The sequence below is a fragment of the Petromyzon marinus genome, chromosome 56, assembly GCF_048934315.1.
Source record: "Petromyzon marinus isolate PM22_M1 ecotype Great Lakes invasive population chromosome 56, UKy_Petmar_22M1.pri1.0, whole genome shotgun sequence".
NCBI lineage: Eukaryota > Metazoa > Chordata > Hyperoartia > Petromyzontiformes > Petromyzontidae > Petromyzon > Petromyzon marinus.
The window spans coordinates 9,547,994-9,568,614 of record NC_133722.1 but is presented as its reverse complement, the minus strand read 5'-3'; the positions used below and the strand labels follow the sequence as shown (position 1 = coordinate 9,568,614).

The 20,621-nt window shown below is 51.1% G+C and overlaps 2 protein-coding genes and 3 non-coding genes across 7 annotated transcripts; 4 read left to right on the top strand and 1 right to left on the bottom strand.

The window, feature by feature from the left end:
• The first annotated feature begins 2,694 nt into the window (after positions 1-2,694).
• RPL27 (ribosomal protein L27) lies at positions 2,695-9,630 on the top strand. Of its 3 annotated transcripts, none has more exons than XM_032975610.2 (5): positions 2,695-2,811; positions 6,188-6,272; positions 7,139-7,308; positions 7,938-8,048; positions 9,526-9,630. In XM_032975610.2, exons 2-5 carry the CDS (start codon positions 6,192-6,194, stop codon positions 9,572-9,574), a joined length of 411 nt encoding a protein of 136 aa, XP_032831501.1. In that variant the 5' UTR covers positions 2,695-2,811; positions 6,188-6,191; the 3' UTR covers positions 9,575-9,630. The 3 variants fall into 3 exon arrangements, with proteins under 3 accessions (XP_032831501.1, XP_032831502.1, XP_032831503.1); XM_032975611.2 differs by having other exon boundaries at positions 2,733-2,815; XM_032975612.2 differs by lacking the exon at positions 2,695-2,811 and adding an exon at positions 5,742-6,089.
• Positions 5,297-5,432, top strand: LOC116954837 (small nucleolar RNA SNORA9). The gene has a single exon (XR_004404774.1). It is a non-coding gene; the product is annotated as a small nucleolar RNA SNORA9 (small nucleolar RNA).
• LOC116954836 (small nucleolar RNA SNORA9) lies at positions 6,645-6,779 on the top strand. The gene has a single exon (XR_004404773.1). It is a non-coding gene; the product is annotated as a small nucleolar RNA SNORA9 (small nucleolar RNA).
• On the top strand, positions 8,542-8,676 carry LOC116954838 (small nucleolar RNA SNORA9). Its single transcript, XR_004404775.2, has one exon. It is a non-coding gene; the product is annotated as a small nucleolar RNA SNORA9 (small nucleolar RNA).
• A 5,077-nt stretch (positions 9,631-14,707) lies between the features above and the next one.
• LOC116954793 (protein reprimo B-like) lies at positions 14,708-18,952 on the bottom strand. Its single transcript, XM_076052539.1, has one exon. The coding sequence runs from the start codon at positions 18,950-18,952 to the stop codon at positions 18,611-18,613; it is 342 nt and encodes a 113-aa protein (XP_075908654.1). The 3' UTR covers positions 14,708-18,610.
• Between the last annotated feature and the right edge of the window lie 1,669 nt (positions 18,953-20,621).

The window sequence follows — 20,621 nt, the reverse complement described above, 5'->3', positions numbered from 1 at the left end:
TGCGTTCCAGACGGCCGCAAAAGCATCACGGGAAGGCGCCGTGAAGATGCGTTGACCGCCGTCTTTGTCCGAAAGGCAATGCACTAATAGGGAAGAGGGAATGTCTACTGGTGAGGAGGGGCCAATGGAGACTCAGCGCAAACCTCTGCAAACAACAAGAAGCTTCGCCGACGCCGGTGGGTTGCGGACAGGGCCTTCGCGATGCCAAGTCTGAGTTGGATACCGCCCTCTGGCGTACGAACGCGTGAAGGGCAAGAGGGCTGCTCTTTAAAATCGCGGCTGCTTGAGCAAACAGGACCCCGAAGGTCCCCCCAAATAAGGGGGCGTCCATAAATGACGTCACGCGATTTTTGACCCCCCCCCTCCCTTGTCACACGGCGTCACAAAAAGTCAGACCCCCCTCAAATATGACGTCACAAAATTTTGCCCCCCCCCCCCCCAAAAATATTTCCATTTTTAAAATAAAACATGCTTCAAATCGCTTTAAACTATTGTCATTGTAGTGCGTGTTTAATGTGGCGCTGCACTCTGATGTTGTAGAAGTGTCGTTATAACAATTCTATATTTATTTATTAAAGTTTGATGTGACGTCACATTTCTCACCCCCCCCCCCCCTCGTCACACATCGTCACAAATGTCTGACCCCCCCCCCCCCCAGGTGCGTGACGTCATTTATGGACGGACCCTAACGCCAAAGCGGCGAGCGAATAGAACGATCGCCCTTGAAGTTGCAGTAGACATGGAGAGTCGCTTTGACTAGTTCCATGAGTTGAGCGAGGTGATGTTAAGAGCTTGGATGGTGGTGGGAGGGAATTCCAAAGTGGAGCGAAGCGAGAAGTGGGGTGAGCGGGTGGGTGAGTGGGTGTGTGGTTGTGACTTGGAAGGTGGTGAGTGGGTGGGTGAGTGGTTGTGACCTGGAGTGTGGTGAGTGTTTGTGGCTGGAGTGTGGTGAGTGGGTGTGTGGTTGTGACTTGGAAGGTGGTGAGTGGATGGGTGAGTGGTTGTGACCTGGAGTGTGGTGAGTGGTTGTGGCTGGAGTGTGGTGAGTGGGTGTGTGGTTGTGACTTGGAAGGTGGTGAGTGGGTGGGTGAGTGGTTGTGACCTGGAGTGTGGTGAGTGGGTGGGTGGGTGTGTTGTTGTGACCTGCAGTGTGGTGAGTGGTTGTGGCTGGAGTGTGGTGAGTGGGTGAGTGGGTGTGTTGTTGTGACCTGCAGTGTGGTGAGTGGGTGGGTGAGTGGTGTGGCTGGTGTGTGCTGAGTGGTTGTGTGGTGAGTGGTTGTGTGGTGAGTGGTTGTGGCTGCTGTGTGGTGAGTGGTTGTGTGGTGAGTAGTTGTGTGGTGAGTGGTTGTGGCTACTGTGTGGTGATTGGTTGTGTGGTGAGTGGTTGTGGCTGCTGTGTGGTGAATGGTTGTGGCTGGTGTGTGGTGAGTGGTTGTGTGGTGCGTGGTTGTGTGGTGAGTGGTTGTGGCTGCTGTGTGGTGAGTGGTTGTGTGGTGAGTGGTTGTGGCTGGTGTGTGGTGAGTAGTTGTGGCTGCTGTGTGGTGAGTGGTTGTGTGGTGTGTGGTGAGTGGTTGTAGCTGGTGTGTGGTGAGTGGTTGTGTGGTGTGTGGTGAGTGGTTGTGGCTGCTGTGTGGTGAGTGGTTGTGTGGTGAGTGGTTGTGTGGTGTGTGGTGAGTGGTTGTGTGGTGAGTGGTTGTGTGGTGTGTGGTGAGTGGTTGTGTGGTGAGTGGTTGTGGCTGGTGTGTGGTGAGTGTGTAGTGAGTGGTTGTGTGGTGAGTGGTTGTGTGGTGAGTGGTTGTGTGGTGAGTGGTTGTGGTTGCTGTGTGGTGAGTGGTTGTGTGGTGAGTGGTTGTGTGGTGAGTGGTTGTGTGGTGATTGGTTGTGGCTGCTGTGTGGTTGTGTGGTGAGTGGTTGTGTGGTGAGTGGTTGTGTGGTAGTGTGGTGAGTGGTTGTGTGGTTGTGTGGTGAGTGGTTGTGTGGTGAGTGGTTGTGGCTGCTGTGTGGTGTGTGGCTGCGGCCTGCGTGTGTTGAGTGAGTTGGTGTGTGGGGTTGTGACCTGCAGTGTGCTCAGGTTTTTGTAAATACATTGATTAATTATCCAATCAACTCGCAGGTTCACCAAACGATGAATCACTACCTATGAGATCTTCACTCAAAACTGCTCTAGAGGAGTTGTACAACCCTAGCTGCCACTGCTATTCAGTGGCCTAAAATATGGCTCTAGATTTTGGTGTTATAATTTATTTATCTAGTTTATTGTTAAAAATTCGGTCACAGTCTCTATGATCACTGTTACATTGGATTTATGGCTTTTATTTTGGTGATTTCGAAAAGTTTTGTTTGTTTTGGCCATGTTTTTGTTTATTGTAGTACGGAGTTTGACTGATGGCCTTAATCTTAGTTGTCTTGTGGTTGTTGTTGTTGTTGTTTGACTTGCATCCCACTGGGATTTTTGCACACAGCGTTGGTGTACGGTGCTATTTCAGGAATATATTGATATTTTTCCTGTATTTTCTGTTTGCACAGTCACATAATCACTTGAAGATGTTTTCTTGTTCATGTTTTTTGTTTGTTGCGGTTGCACCCGATTCAAGAGCCGAATGGCTCACAGGGCTATACCAAATAAATGAACTATGAAATAACTAACTAATTCATCGAATTCTGAACCTTGATTGATTAGAGGCGGGAATCGATTATCCACCCACCCCCACACCTCCCCGGAAGTGACGTCGATCGCCTGGCGCCAACTGCCTCTTCCCGTGACGCCACTTCCTCTTCGTTCCGGCTCTCGCTGTGGGAACAGCCATAGTTGTAGGTACCGCGCTCGCAATCCGCCGCCGATCTCACCTTTTCGTCGCCAATCGTCGCCACGTCTGGCGTCCGCGCGTCGTGTGATCGCACCGCGCGTTCGACGTCGTCTTTCTTTTGCGTCGACGGCGAGAGGTGTTAAAACGATAGCCGTTCACGTGACCCTAGCCAGCGCTCGCCTGAGCTGGGCCGAGGCTCCGCTGTAATGGTCCCTCGCTGCGACACGTGATAGCAGTGTAACATAACTTTTAAAACTGTTTGAAATGTTTTACGATTGGCAGCAGTGGGTGAGTGGTTGTGGCTGGTGTGTGGTTAATTGTTGTCGTGTACGCCGAAAGCTAAATCGGGTGGTGGTGTTCATAATTGTGTGGGGACTTCTGTTTTAAAACCTACCGTTGGTGGATCGCAGGCCCCAAACCCCGAGTGGCCTGCAATCGACATAACTTAAAAAGTTGTAATCGATGCAGAGTCAATACTTTAATTGACGATAACTAAGTTGAGAGGTTGGTTGAAACCTTGCATTGGTGAAGTGAGACGATGGGAATTCCAAAAGTGGAGCGTCGCTGGGAAAGCGGAAAGAAAATCAGAATCCATAATATAGAATAGTACAGAATAAGATTATTTCGTTATCGTGGATACATCGAATGTGCTTTGAAGCTCTTTTGTTGATAGATGGCCAGTTGTGAGCCACGGTGTTTGTGGTGCTGGTGGTTAAACACGGGCGTGGATGAGACGCTCTGTTGAGTCCCTCCCCCGAGTCTCGACATGGAATGAATCGACGTAGTTACGTTTTGGGTCACTGTAGACGGTGCAGTCGCGATATCGGAGTGATAAGGAGGTGACACGGCCGGTGAACGTGTGGCTGAAGTGTTAACGCGTAGGGACAGACCAAGACGGCACATTGACGTTGCGAATGTTAACGGATGTCGAATGCGCTCGCTTGCGGTCGAGCTCATAAGTGGGTATGAGTTAAGGAGTTCAAAATCCTAGTTTATCGACGGCGCGGTCAGTCGTTATATTCCCGATATGCCGATACAATGGTTGGTGCAGTACTGTAGTTTGGATGATCTTTGGTGGGGGGGTTCTTTATCCATTGGTGGTTTGAGAATGTTATTTTGTTGATGGCCATGTGAAATGCCTCCGCTATGACCCAGGGTCAGCAACCAAAATAACAAGCAGAGCCGGGTTTTTGTTTTAATTCGGTCAAAAAAGTTTTTTATTTATTTAAAGTGCCGCAAAGCACGTGAATAACGTCACGAAGCAGTCCTCAAAAGAGTCGCATGCGGCTCCAGAGCCGCATATTGCCCACTTCTGGAGTCTTATGACGAACAAATTGATGGCCCTAACCCAATTCTTCGTCCACTTACGCTTTCTAGCTCTTCATCCTTGAACCCAAACGTAAAGTTTTCCATTGTTCACTGTCTTGTGTTCTCTAGCCCAAGCCTTGATCTGAGGTCGTCAGCCACACTATCGCACGGCCATGATGTACTTAAGAACCCCGTGGCTTTAACTCGTGATCTGAAACGGCGATTATCGATATGTCACCTAGCCCCCCACGTGTTGATAAACCCAGGATCTCCGTTGCGTTTTCCGATTTGTACCGCGCGTTCTGCGTCACGTCCGGCGTTTCACTCGCTCCGCGCGCTCGCAGCCTCTTGAGGAACCGGCGCGAGTACGAAGCACGTTGACTCGGTTTCTTAAAGAAGCGTCCAACACGTGTAGCGGAACGTCACAGGCATCCTGCTAAAATCAGCGCGCGGTACAATCATGGAGCCATGCGGTTTGATCACCCCGCGCGGTCTTATCAATCATCCGGGGATGTCTACGATGCGCTGGGGCGGAACGGCGTCTCTCACGAACTCCCCTTTGAGCCACGAAGTCCACCCGAGTTGGGGCGAGTTCCCGTGACGATTCATTTAGTCGCAAATATTGAAGCCTCGTCGACAGCGAGCGACCTGCAGGAATGTTTGTCGAGTCTCTGTGGGCTTTCGTGTCGTCGATTAAAGCAGTCAAAACATCGAGTTGTTGAATGTTGGTGTGAGGGGGTGCTCAATATTTCCCTCCAAGGTCTGCCAATCGGTGAACTCGGCGTGTGATTTGATGCATGTATAGAAAATTAACGTGTTTGATCTTCCTTGGGGTACTGCAGTCTCGAATAACGGAACTAAATGATCTTCGCCTGCATTTTTATTTATACTCGTCTCGTCATAGTCCTGCTTTTTGATTTTCATCCACTCCCAGTCACCGTTGATAAAACAAATTAAAACACTCTGTGAATGCTTGCGTCACGAAATTTGTGACCAAAATGAACACTGCTCTGGATTATAAGACGCACTCCTCTCTCCAATGGGTTATTTGTGGTGTTCCGCGTTCCGTTGGGTACGGTGTCATTGAGCAAAATCATAAAGCACAGCCGCCCTTTTCGATGAATACTTTCGTCGCTAATTTCGTGAAACAAAGTGAACGCTGCTTCGCCGTCCCCTTCCGCACGCAAGTCGTCCAGCAAGGGGGGGCACGCTCATTGCCCCCACCTCTCCTAAAGCGCTTGCCAGAGAAAACCCCCGAGGTGGTTTGAGGCCGCGTTCGGCTCCTCCCGGACGCGGTTATAGAATCCTCGTACAGAAAGTAATCGATGGACCCCTCCACACTCCGCCTCTCCTGCTGCTACTCTCTCCATCACCGTTGCTCCACCATTTGCCTCCCTCCCAGCCTTCACCAAAAGTTCGTCGTGACAGCAGCCTTTTCTCTAGCGTTTAAACCCCGGTGGGGGAGTGTTCGGAACCATAGGCCATGAAAATGTTAACGCAACGACGAGACAATATTTTTTCCCTGTATTAGAACGTAAAATTTAAACGGTGCGTACGTCTTATAATCTGGTAACTCCGTGCCTGTGTGTCACTGTAACTCCGTAACTATGCTCCACCATTTCCCTTTCGGCAGTCTTCACCAATGCTGAGTGACAGATCTCTGGCATATAAACCCGGGGGTGGGGGGGGAAACGTTTTACCTTGCCAAGGGCTCATGACTTTGGATTACCTTTTGGCAAGCAACCACACATTAACACCTTATCGTTGTCGAATAATCCCGCGAAAAGTAATGACTCACGTTTACTGAGCCACCTAGCATATAAACACTGTTGGTTTTGAAGTTGAAAATGTTCCCCTTTAGTGCAAAATTAGTGCAGTTAAGTTGCTTCAGTTTTGTCTGGGCCGTTTAGAAGCTTATGTGGACACGGGCTGCATGAAGTGAAGACAACAGCTCGTGCTCGACAGATGATACAAGTGAGACGACCGCGCGCGGGAGATACTACTATTTGTGAGAAAAGAGGAGTGGCTTGCTGATGAAAATGCACGTGTGCTCTTTGTGTATTCTTGTGCAGAGCCATGGGCAAGTTCCTGAAGCCGGGCAAGGTGGTGCTGGTGCTGGCTGGGCGTTACGCCGGACGCAAGGCCGTCATCGTCAAGGTAACGACGGAGATGCCAGGGAGTTGGCGGCGCTCAAGGCGTAGTAATGAGCCGTTGCTCACGACCACCGTTGGGGGGGGGCCACGTGTGGGAATGTGTCGTTGGAGTTCGTTTTCGACGAACAAAAAAAATCACGGCTGATGAGTACAGACCCAAAACGCCGTTCTGGAATTGAGTTTGCGCCTTCATTCAGACTCGGCAATTTCCGTTGCGTCGTAGCCGTGTCTTTAGCGGGTAGTCTTCATCATCCTCATGCACCTGAATGATGTTTGCCCGCTCATCGTCACCGTTGACGCAACATGAGTAAAACCCCGCTTTGTTGACGAATATTTCCGTCACTTCACGCCGAGCACTGCTTCCCCGTCTCTACGCACGCAAGTCGTCCAGCAAGGGGGGGCACGCTCATTGCCCTCACCTCTCCTAAAGCGCTTGCCAGAGAAAACCCCGGGGTGGTTTGAGGCCGCGTTCGGCTCCTCCCGGACGCGGTTATAGAATCCTCGTACAAAAACATTATCCGGGTGACCTGAACAGCATCACTACTGAAGGTGTAAGTTAAGGGTTTATACGTTTCTCGGACGAAGCGAGGTTTTAAGAACTTGGGAGGGAAAGAGGCGATGAGAGGGGAATTACAAGGTGTGAAGGAATTAGCAGACGTGTCATGTGTGAGTGGTGTGCGCTCAGCCTGCAAACAAAACCTACGTTTGGTCACGTGAAATATCAGGACTGGCCACGGGAGGGCGCTGCGGGGCCCTAAGAATAGACGGTGCAGCCAGCTATGAACTGGTTAAGATGAAGTCAAGTAGTAAAGTATGAGTGTGTCTTTCCCCGCACCTCCTCCGCCTCCCCCACCGCCTCTGCCGGTGTAGAACCAGGATGAGGGCACGGCAGACCGGCCGTACGGGCACGCTCTGGTCGCCGGTATCGACCGCTACCCACGCAAGGTGACGGCGCGCATGGGCAAGAAGAAGCTGGCGAAGCGCTCCAAGGTGAAGAGCTTCGTGAAGGTGTTCAACTACAACCACCTCATGCCCACCCGGTGAGACCCCGTGTGTTGAGTGTATGCGTGTGTGTGTTGAACTTCTTTCGCATCGTGCGTAGCCAACCGTGATGATCGGAGGTGCGGGGAAAGGACAACCAACTAAAACAACGAGCGATTCTAGATTTCATGGTGCACAGCTCCAGTGGCTTCCTAATATTCGAAGGAAGACCGTTCCAGACGGCCGCAGGATTGCATCTGAAAGCGCGCGATGCAGTGACCGTCTTTGTTCGATGGTTAGTCAGAAGCCGCTGCGAGGATGACGATGGTTTGCGTGATGGGTTATGTTCCTTCACGATACCGGTATGAAGGAGAGTGTACGGACACCCGCCGAGACTGTGAGTAAGTTTGGGAGCGTGTGTATCTGTGCGTAAGAGATTGTGTGTGTATGTAGTAGTTGTGTGTTTGGTTGTTTATAATAATCAGTGTTGTGTGTGGTGGTGTAGGAAGCGTTGGCAGTAGTGGTGTGGTGGTGAATGTAATGGTGATGGCGGTGCTGTATGTAGTGGTTTATGTAATGGTAGTGGTGTACTTTACGGTTGTGGTGTATGTTGCGCTTGTTACCGTTGGTGGTGTACGTAGTGGTGTGCATGTAACGGAACCGGTGTTGTGTGGTGGTGACGGTGCAGCTACTCGGTTGACATCCCTCTGGACAAGACGGTGGTGAACAAGGACGTGTTCCGGGACCCAGCGCTCAAGCGCAAGGCGCGCCGCGAGGCCAAGGTCAAGTTTGAGGAGAGGTGAGTGACCCAGCACGCTGCGCCAGAGGGTGGTGGCACCGCTCTCGGCCCTAGATAGTGGTGGCACCGCACTCAGCTTCACGGAGGCAGCACCGGCGATATGAGAATACCGCATTCTCTGGATTTTTAAGACGCACTCCCTCTCTCCAGCTCTCCTGTGGGTTGTGTTGTTCCGCGTTCCGCTGGGGTGCGGTGTCATTGACTAAAAAATTAAAGCAAGTGTCGTGAAACGAAATGAACGGCTGACGAGTACAGACCTCAAAAGGTCATTCGGGAATTGAGTTTCTGCCTTGATTCAGACTCGGCAATTTCATTTCGTCTTAGCCTTGTCTTTAATGGGTAGCCGTGTCTTTAGTGGGTAGTCGTCATCATCCGCATGCTCTTGAATTATTTTTGTCCGCTCATTGTCACCGCTGACGCAACACGAGTAAAACCCCACGAATATTTCTGTCACTAATTTCACCCTGAAACACTGCTTCCCCCGTCTCTTCGCACGCAAGTCGTCCAGCAAGGGGGGGCACGCTCATTGCCCCCACCTCTCCTAAAGCGCTTGCCAGAGAAAACCCCGAGGTGGTTTGAGGCCACGTTCGGCTCCTCCTGGACGCGGTTATAGAATCCTCGCACAGAAAATAATCGATGGACCCCTCCACACTCCGCCTCTCCTGCTGCGATTCTCGCCAGTTGTCCACCGCTGCTGCAGCAAGGAGTTGGGGGAACTTATTAATGTCAGGGGTGCCAATTTCATACAGCCTGTAGCTACATAATAAGGCCCCACCGATTCAAGAGTGGTCCACAAATTATATTTATCCGTCGCTGCAAGGGTCCACAGCTGCACTGATTGGGTACTAGAGTGGGGGTGGGGGGGGGGCACTACTTTCGACCTGGAATTACTGTTTATAACTTTCGCTGCTGTCTCAGCAAGAGGGCCACTGCTGCTCCGTGCGGCTTGGTTGAAGGTGGTGGGGGCGCGGGGAGCATTTACATCGGCGCTTAGGACAGCACGACAATGACTTTTGCTTGCACGGCCTTCTTACAGCCCACAACGTAGCCCAGTAGAAGCCTCTACAGACACCTGTTATGCGCTTGGTGGTTGCCAATCCAAGCAGTGCTGTTTAGGCTCTCAACCCTGCTTCGTTTTGGAGGCCCGCCGAGATGGGGCACATTCCGTGCGACGTCGTAGGCAGCACGAACAATGGGGCAGCAATATCGATTTGAGTCTGGAGCAGGGGATCGGCAACTAAAATAACAGGGGCCATTTTTCTAGAATTGGGTTAAACAAGCAAAAAAAATCAATTTCAAGAGCCACATTTGCACGTGAAGAACGTCACGAAGCAGTCCTTAACGAGCAGCCGCAGGTTGCCGATCCCTGGTCTAGAGGCAGGGAAAGCAATTGAGGGCTGTGCGTGGCGATTGTGAACATTGGTGCCGGTAATGTGACCACGCTCATGCCCGCGTGTGTGTGTGTGTTTTGTTGCAGGTACAAGACTGGAAAGAACAAGTGGTTCTTCCAGAAGCTGCGGTTCTAATCTTGTCCCAGAACAATGCGCAATAAACATACATCCGGCTCTCCAGAACGTTATTACCTCCTGTGTGTGCGGTGGTCAGTCTTTGTGTCTTGTGTGCGCGCTCCCTGTAGTGTGTGGGGGAGCGGTGGTGCAGTGGTTAGCGCACTGCCCTAACGAACCCGACGACCCGCGTTTGTATTCCTTGCTCGCGACCAATAACAGCGGCGAATATCTTAACCAATCCTGGGCTCCCCTAAGTCTACTCGGCCTTACATGAGTATCTGCTGCAGTGTACAATGTAAACAGCGCTGGGGAGACTTGCAGCCAAGTTTGTGTGTATTTTGGTATTTCCGCACCGTACGTAGCTAGCCAACCGTGCTTATCGGAGGTGCGCAGGGGCTGACGGCAAACCACCCCACCCCCCTCGCGTGCCGTTGCCGGCCTTCATAGGTGCGACTCCCGAGCATCAATTTTCCCCCACCAGATACTCTGCTTTTGCGTGCGTGCGCACTGTGTTGTCGATGGATGTCTATCGGTGTTGTTTGTGTGGTCAGTGGTGGCACGGCGAGGGCATTGCGCCTCTGGGAAGGTGCAACTGTTTGAGCGTGGCGTGAGCGATTGGTCGATGTAGGGACAAGGGTGAGAGACCGAGCGTTCGATAGATTCCGCTGGCATCACCACTGCGGGCAGGAACCACGAAAAAAATGCAGAATCAGAGGCGTAAATTCTCATGTTTCTAAAGGGCGATTGCTGTAAATTTCTAGCGATGGAGTACGGATAATTTACATTAGTTAATCTGCTCTCTATTCCTTCTGCAACGTAATATACAGAATAACGCTCGAGTACAATTCACATCACTCGGCTCTAACCCTCCAAGGACCCCTCTATATGGGAGTCACTTGCATTAAACCCTATTAGTTAGAATTTATATTGCCTCCAATGAGGTTTTATCATGGTTAACATGCTATGAACCCATTGAGCCGAGTTTGATTCCCGACCACATCAGCTGTGGGTGATGTTTGGACCAGTCCTGGGCGCTTCCCCCCCTTAATCCACACATTGACCGTTGTGGTGAAGTACGGTCAGACAACCCTCATCGTGACCGACAATGTGGAGCAAATCCGTCCAGTGCTCACTGAGCTGCATTGCCTTCCGGTTTGCCGAATGAAAGCATAAGGGTCGCACTCATTACACACACAAAGCACTTGCCACAAATGAACCACAATACCTCTGCTGATCTCCAAGGAGCATAAACCATCACGCAAACTCGGGTCATCCTCACAGCGGCTGTTGGATAACCATCGAACAAATACGGTGGTCACTGCATCGCGCTCTTTCAGATGCGCTTCTGCGGCCGTCTGGAACGCTCTTCCGATATTTCTTTAGAACTGCTTTGTGTTTAGTTTGTTGTCCTTCCCCCACACATCCGACGAGCACTGTTGGCTACGTAATGGTGTGAAATAAGTTCAACATAGAATGGAGAGGTTTCCATAAAGGTGATGAAAACGACTGTGAATTATGGTACGTGAAGGTAATCCATCATTGGCGGCGCCTAAGACGATAGCCACATTAAGCACAAGATTTATGTCTGTAAAACTGAACTTTATTTTGCTAGGTAAGACCCACTTTTTCAGAGGCGACCTGGCCACAATTGATAGCTCAACGAAGCGGCTTATCTCGTGGACATTTACAGCAGCCAAATACCTTAAATCGCATACTTCTAAATGTAGAGGGGAAACCCCGGTTAATCCGGTTAAATGTTCACGCGACCACGGGGAGAACGCGCAAACTCCAAATATACAGGCATGGGGATCAAACCCACGACCATCTGTAAACAAGGCGAGGTAGTTAACATCGCAGCCCTGCGATTTGTTTTTAACTCGATTCACCGCAGGTGGAGGTGGCCTCAATGAAGTTCTGAACAGAGCCCCTCTGACCCCAACGTTTTGGAGCAAGGTGGAAGTGCCCAACACTTGACCCCACCGCGCGCCACCTGCGTGTCGCCTACGAACCGTAGCACTAAATGTTCCACTGCTCAGGTGGACAGGAGGGCCGGAGGGATTTAATCAAGGCCCTAGCCATGGAGTCAACATTGGGGGGGGGGGGACCACATCTTTCCAGGGGGTCTGGGGGTCCCCTCCCCAGAAAAATAAATTTGAAAGCGAATTTCCTGCCTAAAATATTAAAAAAAATCACTAATAGGATATTTTTTTACAATTGCTAATAGTGCTATTGTATTAGATTGCTCTTTTTTTTCTTTTTTACCTTTCCTTGTTTCATTGTATGTAATGAAATTAGGGATTAATAAAGTACAATCATAACCTTTGGTTTTATTCGGTAAAGTCACGTAGATAAAATAAAACAAAAGAAAGAAAATTATAATTTTCTTTGCAGCCACGAAAGCTTCAAATCAAGAATACAATCAACCACAATCATATAAACAGAAATGTATTTAATAGCAATGTATGGGGGGGGGAGACATTTTGAGCATATTTGAATATTGGGGGGGGGGGGGGTGTGTCCACCCCAATATAATTACGGCCTTGGATTTATGGATGTGTATACACGTTGAACTTCTTTCCACCGTACATAGCCAACCGTGCTAACTGGAGGTGCGGGGGGAGGGAGGGTGGGCCAGCAAACTCAACACAACAACAACAATAACAACGAGCACTTCTAAAGTTGCGTTTCTACTGGCGCGCCCGGAGATCGAATCGCAATCGGTGAGTTCCAGTGCGACCGACCTCCGAGTGGGCAGCGGTGCGTGGAAGTGAGGCTCGGGCAGGGAAAAAAGTGTTCAGTCGCCTGGTGCCTGGCTAATGGCATCGTGAGCAAACAGCGAGAGTTTGTTTCGCCACTTAAACGTGAAATTACATTTGTGGGTCGGCCCTGGTGGCCGCCTGGATTCGGTGGGTTTTTTTCCGTCTTTCCACGACTCCGGTAACGATTGCGTCCATAGAAACCGTTCTGAAATTATGACGTGGGGATTGTTCAGGGACGCCGTGGCCGCAGGGCAGATTGGTGATGGGGGGTAAGCAGAGCAATGATTGGGGAAGGGGGGAGGGGATAATCTATCGGCCAAGGATTTTGAAGGTGTTTGAGACAGTATGACCACTCGTGGAGATGGAGTGATGAAATCGAATCGTGCTGCAGGTGATGAGTGGATTGGTACATCGTGGGATCTCGTGGGATTATGGGGGTACTTCATCGAGCAGTGGAGTGACCATGGCACATCTATGACCATGTCACACATTTTTATAAATAAATAAATGCACCGTTTAAAAATAAATGTATGCAAACCGACACACCTGATGACAACCGTTTGTGTTATGGTCGAAACGTGAGAATTTTTATTGTTTTATATATATTTTATTACTTGATTGTTTCCCTTCACCGTGACTTTACCGAAAGAGCTAAGAATATAATAATTAAAACCTATGTTTAGAACAACATTGACATTCCACTATAAAATCAGAACATTCATAATATCGACACAATTGCGTTTAATGGGTAACGACGATGCAGATAGCACGTTTAAAGCAACAATATTTTCTGGGGACCGGCCCTGGACAGCTCCAGCCGAAATGAAGCCCTGCGTGTAAGTGCAATTGCATCTTCGTAATACGGATTCACATTTGAACGTTTAAAAAATACGTATATATGCATTCATCGGTACAAACATAATGTTTAACACGTAGGCTTTCGCGATCAATATTATTCATAAAGGTATTTGGGTTCGCGTTATTTATAAATGTGTCGTAACCCTCCACCACCCGACACGGCCAAGCAGCAAAAAAAGTGTCACGTTGACAAAAGACAAATAGTTCACTACTTTAGCCCACCGGTGTGTTGAAGAGTGAATCCACAACATTAAACGTTGTGAGTCCACAAACACACAATGGTGTGTGCGCGTATTTCACCGAACAATTTCCAGCCCTATTGTCATTCCACTGCTTGGATGCAGGCTTCCCCGTGCCGAAGCGTCGCGACTTCAGTGCCGGGGTTGGTTCAAGAGGGTCAGGGTGGGGGGGGGGGAGAGGCGAGTCGGGGCCTGGCCTTGTTGGCACCACGCTTGCCACCGATGCTTCACCGCGGGCTGGGGTATGAACTCGGGTCCTCCAGGTTCAGTGCGCCCAGCACGAGACCCGTACCCACACCTGGGTGACGTCACCTTGGCGCAGGCTCTGCTTACGAGAGGGTTCATAATGTCCGTTGCGTTAAAAGTCAACCCAATATTTAGATAATTCTCATACCTTAATGCTATCGCATTTAAATGAGAAAACTAAATATGGTGTGTGTAGTCAATTGGTCACCTGGCTGAGACCACGAACTCACTCCACTGGAGCACCCTGTGTCATCGCCATTCACTATTCAGTCCCTGGGTCCGAGTGTAAGTCTATGGGCGAGATGTTAACTACCTCGCCTGGTATGCAGGAGGTTGTCAGCTCGATCCCAAACCCTGACTTGCTTCTCTCTCCGTGGCTAGGAGATGTTAACTACCTCGCCTGGTATACAGGAGGTCGTGGGTTCGATCCCAATCCTAACGCCTGCTTTATATTTGGAGTTTGCGTGTCTATCTCTCATCATCATCACGGTGGCTAGGAGATGTTAACTACCTCGCTTGGTATACAGGAGGTCGTGGGTTCGAGCCCAATCCTAACGCCTGCTTTACATTTGGAGTTTGCGTGTCTCTCTCTCATCATCATCACGGTGGCTAGGAGATGTTAACTACCTCGCCTGGTATACAGGAGGGCGTGGGTTCGCTACCGATCCTAACGCCTGCTGTATATTTGGAGTTTGCGTGTCTCTCTCTCCCCGTGGTCGCGTGGATTTTTCGCTAGGTCCTCTGGTTCCCCACCCCCCCTCCTCCACATTTAGAACCAGCATGCGTTTCGGGGGGGGGGGGGGTGGGGGGTTATTTGGCTGCTGTGAATTGACAAGCCACTTTCGTTGAACGATCATTTGTGGTCAGGTCGCTACTGAAACGAGAACTCGTTCAGTCACAGTTGGGCGGTTTCGAATTCTGGAATCCTGGATTCGAACCCAGCAGTACCAGCTCAGCGTCTGCGACCTCCCGAGCCACCCAGCCACTGCAACATCGATTTAAAAAAAAATACACGATACTGGACAAAACACTTTGGAATTAAAAAAAAATTAAACACGTTATAGAATATTTCAATCTTACCATATTTACTCCACAATGCAATTCACCATATAACAGTGCAGTGTATCGACAGACTAGTTACTCGTGAAGATTGTTGGGGCAAGTGTTGTTGGCGAGCACCTTATTAAACCATGAAACGGGTACGTACACGAGGAGACAAGTGGAATGAATAATAATAATAATGACACCTTTAATGCCCTTCGTCAAGAGAAGTCCCACCGAGTCTCAGGGCCCTGATACGTTCACGTGTTAGGCCTAATGTTTGGCCAAATCCATCAGAAAACCCAGCACTCAAACGAGGTGGTTGCAGCACCTCGGATTGTCTCACGGACCCACTTGCTATACTGCCGCAATTCGCAAGCCCAGTTGGTTCGGGAGTTCCGCAGCTCTCTCCGTGACCCGCCAACCCCGCTTTGACCTCCACGGCGCGCGCAGCAAACTCCCACCGCCGCAAATACAACCGCGCGCAACGCGTGCAGTGCACTGCTGGATGACCATACTTCACCACGCCGGTCGTCGCGGGTTGGCGAAGGTGGGAGAGAGAGAGAGGGAGAGGCCGGCAAGAACAACGGCGGATGTCGCAGCTCACGGTAGCCTCCAACGCCTGGCTGGGTGTGAGTGGTGGTGGTGGTGATGGTGGTGATCACTCGTCCAAGCGCTTCGCCAGGCTTTAATAAAAAAAAACACAATCCCTGCTTAGCTTCCGAGCGAGATGCCACGGGATCGGGCGCGCCACGGGTGATTTTGGTCAAAGGCGGCTCAAGTACAGCGCGTGATCACTTCTCTTCTGCTCACCCAAGCACGGTAGCGAGCTTTGGTAAAGGCGCAGCCCCTGCAATTGCTCCGCTCACGCCGCTCGCCGGCAGCCCCAAAGGGGACCTCCGCGAGGGACGAGCGGCAGAGGCGCTCCATCGAGAGGGGTGTTTTTGGCCTACTCCTCCACGCCGACCCCGAAACGCTTCGGGAAGAGGTTTCGAGTCGCCACGCTTTACCCCCCACGGCACGCGCGACCTGCCGATTTCAATTTTGCCGAGTTTATAAATAAACATTTAGCAAACAAACATCGGATTTGTGACAATGTCAGTTGTTGGGTCCAAGTCGCGCGTGGACATCGAGAGAGGGCGCGCGTTACCGAGCCAGACTCCAGCCCTGAGCCAGTGGTGGGAACTCCACGTTCCTATGGTGGGGGTGAGTCTCTCCGTGGGTAAGCCGACGGTTGAATTCCCCCACCGGAGTAGTGTCCATAGTGCTCGACCCCCCCCCCGTCCCTCCGTAGGGACGGCAGGCCGAGGCAGTCTTCTTTGCCTCGTTCGCCAACAAACTTGGCCGGTTGAGCGAGAGCCAGCGGCAGCGGCAGTCAACAACCAGAACAACAACAAAGTCGGTGGTGGTGGTGGTGAACACCCGGCCCTCTGAGGTGTCCCCCGTTCAGAGTTCGAGTCCTGGTAAAGAGTCCCTTGGTCTCCTGCTCGCGTCCACGTGTCCCCTCGTGAATCGAGTTATTCCGCACGGCAGCGCAAAGGCTCTCAGCACGCGGCTGCAGGGATGGTGGCGGTGATGGTTGTGGTGATGGTGGTGATGTTTGTGGTGATGGTGGCGATGGTGTTTGTAGTGGTGGTGGTGATGTTTGTAGTGATGGTGATGTTTGTGAACGTGTAGCGATGGTGTTTGTAGTGATGGTGGTGATGTTTGTAGTGATGGTGGTGATGTTTGTGCTGATGGTGGTGATGTTTGTGGTGGTGATGGTGGTGATGTTTGTAGTGATGGTGGTGATGTTTGTAGTGATGGTGGTGATGTTTGTGGTGATGGTGGTGATGTTTGTGGTGATGGTGGTGATGTTTGTAGTGATGGTGATGTTTGTGGTGATGGTGGTGATGTTTGTAGTGATGGTGGTGATGTTTGTAGTGATTGTGGTGATGTTTGTGGTGATGGTGGTGATGTTTGTGGTGATGGTGGTGATGTTTGTGGTGATGGTGGTGATGTTTGTAGTGATGGTGGTGATGTTTGTGGTGATGGTGGTGATGTTTGTAGTGATGGTGGTGATGTTTGTAGTGATGGTGGTGATGTTTGTAGTGGTGGTGGTGCTGTTTGTAGTGATGGTGATGATGTTTGTGGTGATGGTGGTGATGTTTGTAGTGATGGTGGTGATGTTTGTGAACGTGTGGCGATGGTGTTTGTAGTGATGGTGGTGATGGTTGTAGTGATGGTGGTGATGTTTGTAGTGATGGTGGTGATGTTTGTGGTGATGGTGGTGATGTTTGGGGTGATGGTGGTGATGTTTGTGAACGTGTGGCGATGGTGTTTGTAGTGGTGGTGGTGATGGTTGTAGTGATGGTGGTGATGGTTGTGAACGTGTGGCGATGGTGTTTATAGTGATGGTGGTGATGTTGGTAGTGATGGTGGTGATGGTTGTGAACGTGTGGCGATGGTGTTTGTAGTGATGATGGTGATGTTTGTGGTGATGGTGGTGATGGGTGTGAACGTGTAGCGATGGTTTTGTGGTGATGGTGGTGATGTTTGTAGTGATGGTGGTGATGTTTGTGGTGATGGTGGCGATGGTGTTTGTAGTGATGGTGGTGATGTTTGTAGTGATGGTGGTGATGTTTGTGGTGATGGTGGTGATGTTTGTGGTGATGGTGGTGATGTTTGTGGTGATGGTGGTGATGTTTGTGGTAATGGTGGTGATGTTTGTGGTGATGGTGGTGATGTTTGTGGTGATGGTGGTGATGTTTGTAGTGATGGTGGTGATGTTTGTAAACGTGTGGCGATGGTGTTTGTAGTGATGGTGGTGATGTTTGCAGTGATGGTGGTGATGTTTGTAGTGGTAGTGGTGATGTTTGTAGTAATGGTGGTGATGTTTGTGAACGTGTGGCGATGGTGTTTGTAGTGATGGTGGTAATGTTTGTGGTGATGGTGGTGATGTTTGTAGTGATGGTGGTGATGTTTGTCAACGTGTGGTGACAGTGGCGATAGTGTTTGTAGTGATGGTGGTGATGATGATGGTGGTGATTGTGAAAATGTGGTAATGGTGTTGGAGAAGATTGTGAAGGCGTTTTTGGTGATGTGTTTTGTTGCAGTTACATTTGGTGGATACGTGATGTCTGATTGACAGCAGTTGCAGAGGTCTGGTTCGTAGTTGAGTTGACAATACAGCCATTTGTTCGATGGTTGATAGATGATGGTCACTGGTTGATGCCTGGTTCATGGTTGAGCGCAGAGATCTGATTAAGAGTAAATGTGGATTTAGCGATATCTGGTTGATGGCTGAGATCTGGTCACCAGTAGGTAGCGATGTCTGGGTGATGGCTGAGATCTGGTCACCAGTAGGTAGCGATGTCTGGTTGATGGCTGAGATCTGGTTGCCAGGAGGTAGCGATGTCTGGGTGATGGCTGAGATCTGGTTGTCAGGAGGTAGCGATGTCTGGTTGATGGCTGAGATCTCGTTGCCAGTAGGTAACGATGTCTGGTTGATGTCTGAGATCTGGTTGCCAGTAGGTAGCGATGTCTGGTTGATGGCTGAGATCTGGTCACCAGTAGGTAGCGATGTCTGGTTGATGCCTGAGATCTGGTCACCAGTAGGTAGCGATGTCTGGTTGATGGCTGAGATCTGGTCACCAGTAGGTAGCGATGTCTGGTTGATGGCTGAGATTTCGTTGCCAGTAGGTAGCGATGTCTGGTTGATGGCTGAGATCTGGTCACCAGTAGGTAGCGATGTCTGGTTGATGGCTGAGATCTCGTTGTCAGTAAGTAGCGATGTCTGGTTGATGGCTGAGATCTGGTCACCAGTAGGTAGCGATGTCTGGTTGATGGCTGAGATTTCGTTGCCAGTATGTAGCGATGTCTGGTAGATGTCCGTGCCTGGTCGCCCTTCGCCAGACCCCGCGGGCCGCCGATCAGTACGTGGCCGTGACCGTGGCCTCGACGTCGCGCGAGGCGCGTCTGTCCTTCATGAGGAAGTTGAGGATGCCCTCGGTCTTGATGAGGAGGTTGCACCCCAGGAAGAAGATGCCGAAGAGCACGGTCATGGACAGCACGCACACCACGGCGAAGGGCGCCACCCGCACCACGTGCACGGGGCCCCCCACTCCGGGCGTCGAGGTGAGGCCCCCCGTTCCGCCGCCGCCGTTCCCCGTCGGGGCCATGACCTGAACCCCCCATGGTGAGGCGACCTGTCCCCCCAGGGCCAGGAGATCCGTGGAGATGGTGGAGACATTCATCTTCTCTGCAAGAGACATATGCAGGTAGGAAAAAAAGAGAAAAGTAATGGAAAAAATAATTAACGAAATACAAAAAAAATAGATTTTAAGAAATTAACAACGTCGTGAAGCAGGACGAGGAATATCGCTTGCAGGTGAGGATCGCGGAACGTGAGGCTCACTGGGTGCGTGAGAGTGCGACTGGCAGAGAGGGTAGGCAGGAGCCGTGGTGGTGGTGCAGGAGTTGGGGTTGATAGGGTGGGAGGGTCTGTGTGTGGAGTGGTGGGAGGTTCTGTGTGTATGGAGTGGTGGGTGGTTCTGTGTGTGTGTGTGGAGTGGTGGGTGGTTCTGTGTGGAGTGGAGTGGTGGGTGGTTCTGTGTGTGGAGTGGGGTGGTGGGAGGTCCTGTGTGGAGTGGAGTGGTGGGAGGTCCTGTGTGGAGTGGAGTGGTGGGAGGTTCTGTGTGGAGTGGAGTGGTGGGTGGTTCTGTGTGGAGTGGAGTGGTGGGTGGTTCTGTGTGTGAAGAGTGGTGGGTGGTTCTGTGTGGAGTGGTGGGTGGTTCTGTGTGGAGTGGAGTGGTGGGTGGTTCTGTGTGGAGTGGTGGGTGTTTCTGTGTGGAGTGGAGTGGTGGGAGGTCCTGTGTGGAGTGGAGTGGTGGGAGGTCCTGTGTGGAGTGGTGGGTGGTTCTGTGTGGAGTGGAGTAGTGGGTGGTTCTGTGTGTGGAGTGGAGTGGTGGGTGTTTCTGTGTGGAGTGGAGTGGTGGGAGGTCCTGTGTGGAGTGGAGTGGTGGGAGGTCCTGTGTGGAGTGGAGTGGTGGGTGGTTCTGTGTGTGGAGTGGAGTGGTGGGTGGCTCTGTGTGTGGAGAGTGGTGGGTGGTTCTGTGTGGAGTGGAGTGGTGGGTGGTTCTGTGTGGAGTGGAGTGGTGGGTGGTTCTGTGTGTGAAGAGTGGTGGGTGGTTCTGTGTGGAGTGGAGTGGTGGGCGGTTCTGTGTGGAGTGGAGTGGTGGGTGGTTCTGTGTGGAGTGGAGTGGTGGGTGGTTCTGTGTGGAGTGGAGTGGTGGGTGGTTCTGTGTGGAGTGGAGTGGTGGGTGGTTCTGTGTGGAGTGGAGTGGTGGGTGGTTCTGTGTGTGGAGTGGAGAGTGGTGGGTGTTAACTCCAGGCGACGGAGTTAACATCTCACCACCGTGGCGCTCCTCATAGGCACTGCTCGCTAACAGCCCTTGCCCTCACGGGCTGTTGAAGGCTATATGGGGGATCTTTGGGTGGGTAGGTGAGCGGGGTGGCTGAGTGGGTGGTTTGGTGAGCACGGCTCCGAACTGCTGCATCCGCCCTGTGCCCTGGGCCCTGTGTTCTGTGTTCTGTGGCGTTCTGCGCAAGTTGTTGGGTCAATATTTGCGCTCAGAAACGCCGGGGGAAATGGCGATTTGTGGCAGGGCTGCTGCTGATGATGGTGATGCTGCCGATGATGATGAGAGTGATGATGGTGCGGGTGATGATGGTGTGGGTGATGGCGATGTGGGTAATGATGATATTGGTGATGATGATGTGGGTGATGATGATGTGGGTGATGATGATGATGTGGGTGGTGATGATGGTGTGGGTGATGATGATGTGGGTGATGATGATGTGGGTGATGACGATGATGTGGGTGATGACGATGATGTGGGTGATGATGATGTGCGTGATGATGATGTGGGTGATGATGATGAT

What these genes read in the sequence shown, in the direction of transcription:
- RPL27 (XM_032975610.2), top strand. Translation starts at nt 6,192, where the DNA reads ATGGGCAAGTTCCTGAAGCCGGGCAAGGTGGTGCTGGTGCTGGCTGGG. An exon ending in GCAAGGCCGTCATCGTCAAG is followed by an intron (nt 6,273 to 7,138) that starts GTAACGACGGAG and finishes CTGCCGGTGTAG; the next exon opens with AACCAGGATGAGGGCACGGC. An exon ending in AACCACCTCATGCCCACCCG is followed by an intron (nt 7,309 to 7,937) that starts GTGAGACCCCGT and finishes GTGACGGTGCAG; the next exon opens with CTACTCGGTTGACATCCCTC.
- LOC116954793 (XM_076052539.1), bottom strand. Translation starts at nt 18,952, where the DNA reads ATGTCTCTTGCAGAGAAGATGAATGTCTCCACCATCTCCACGGATCTC.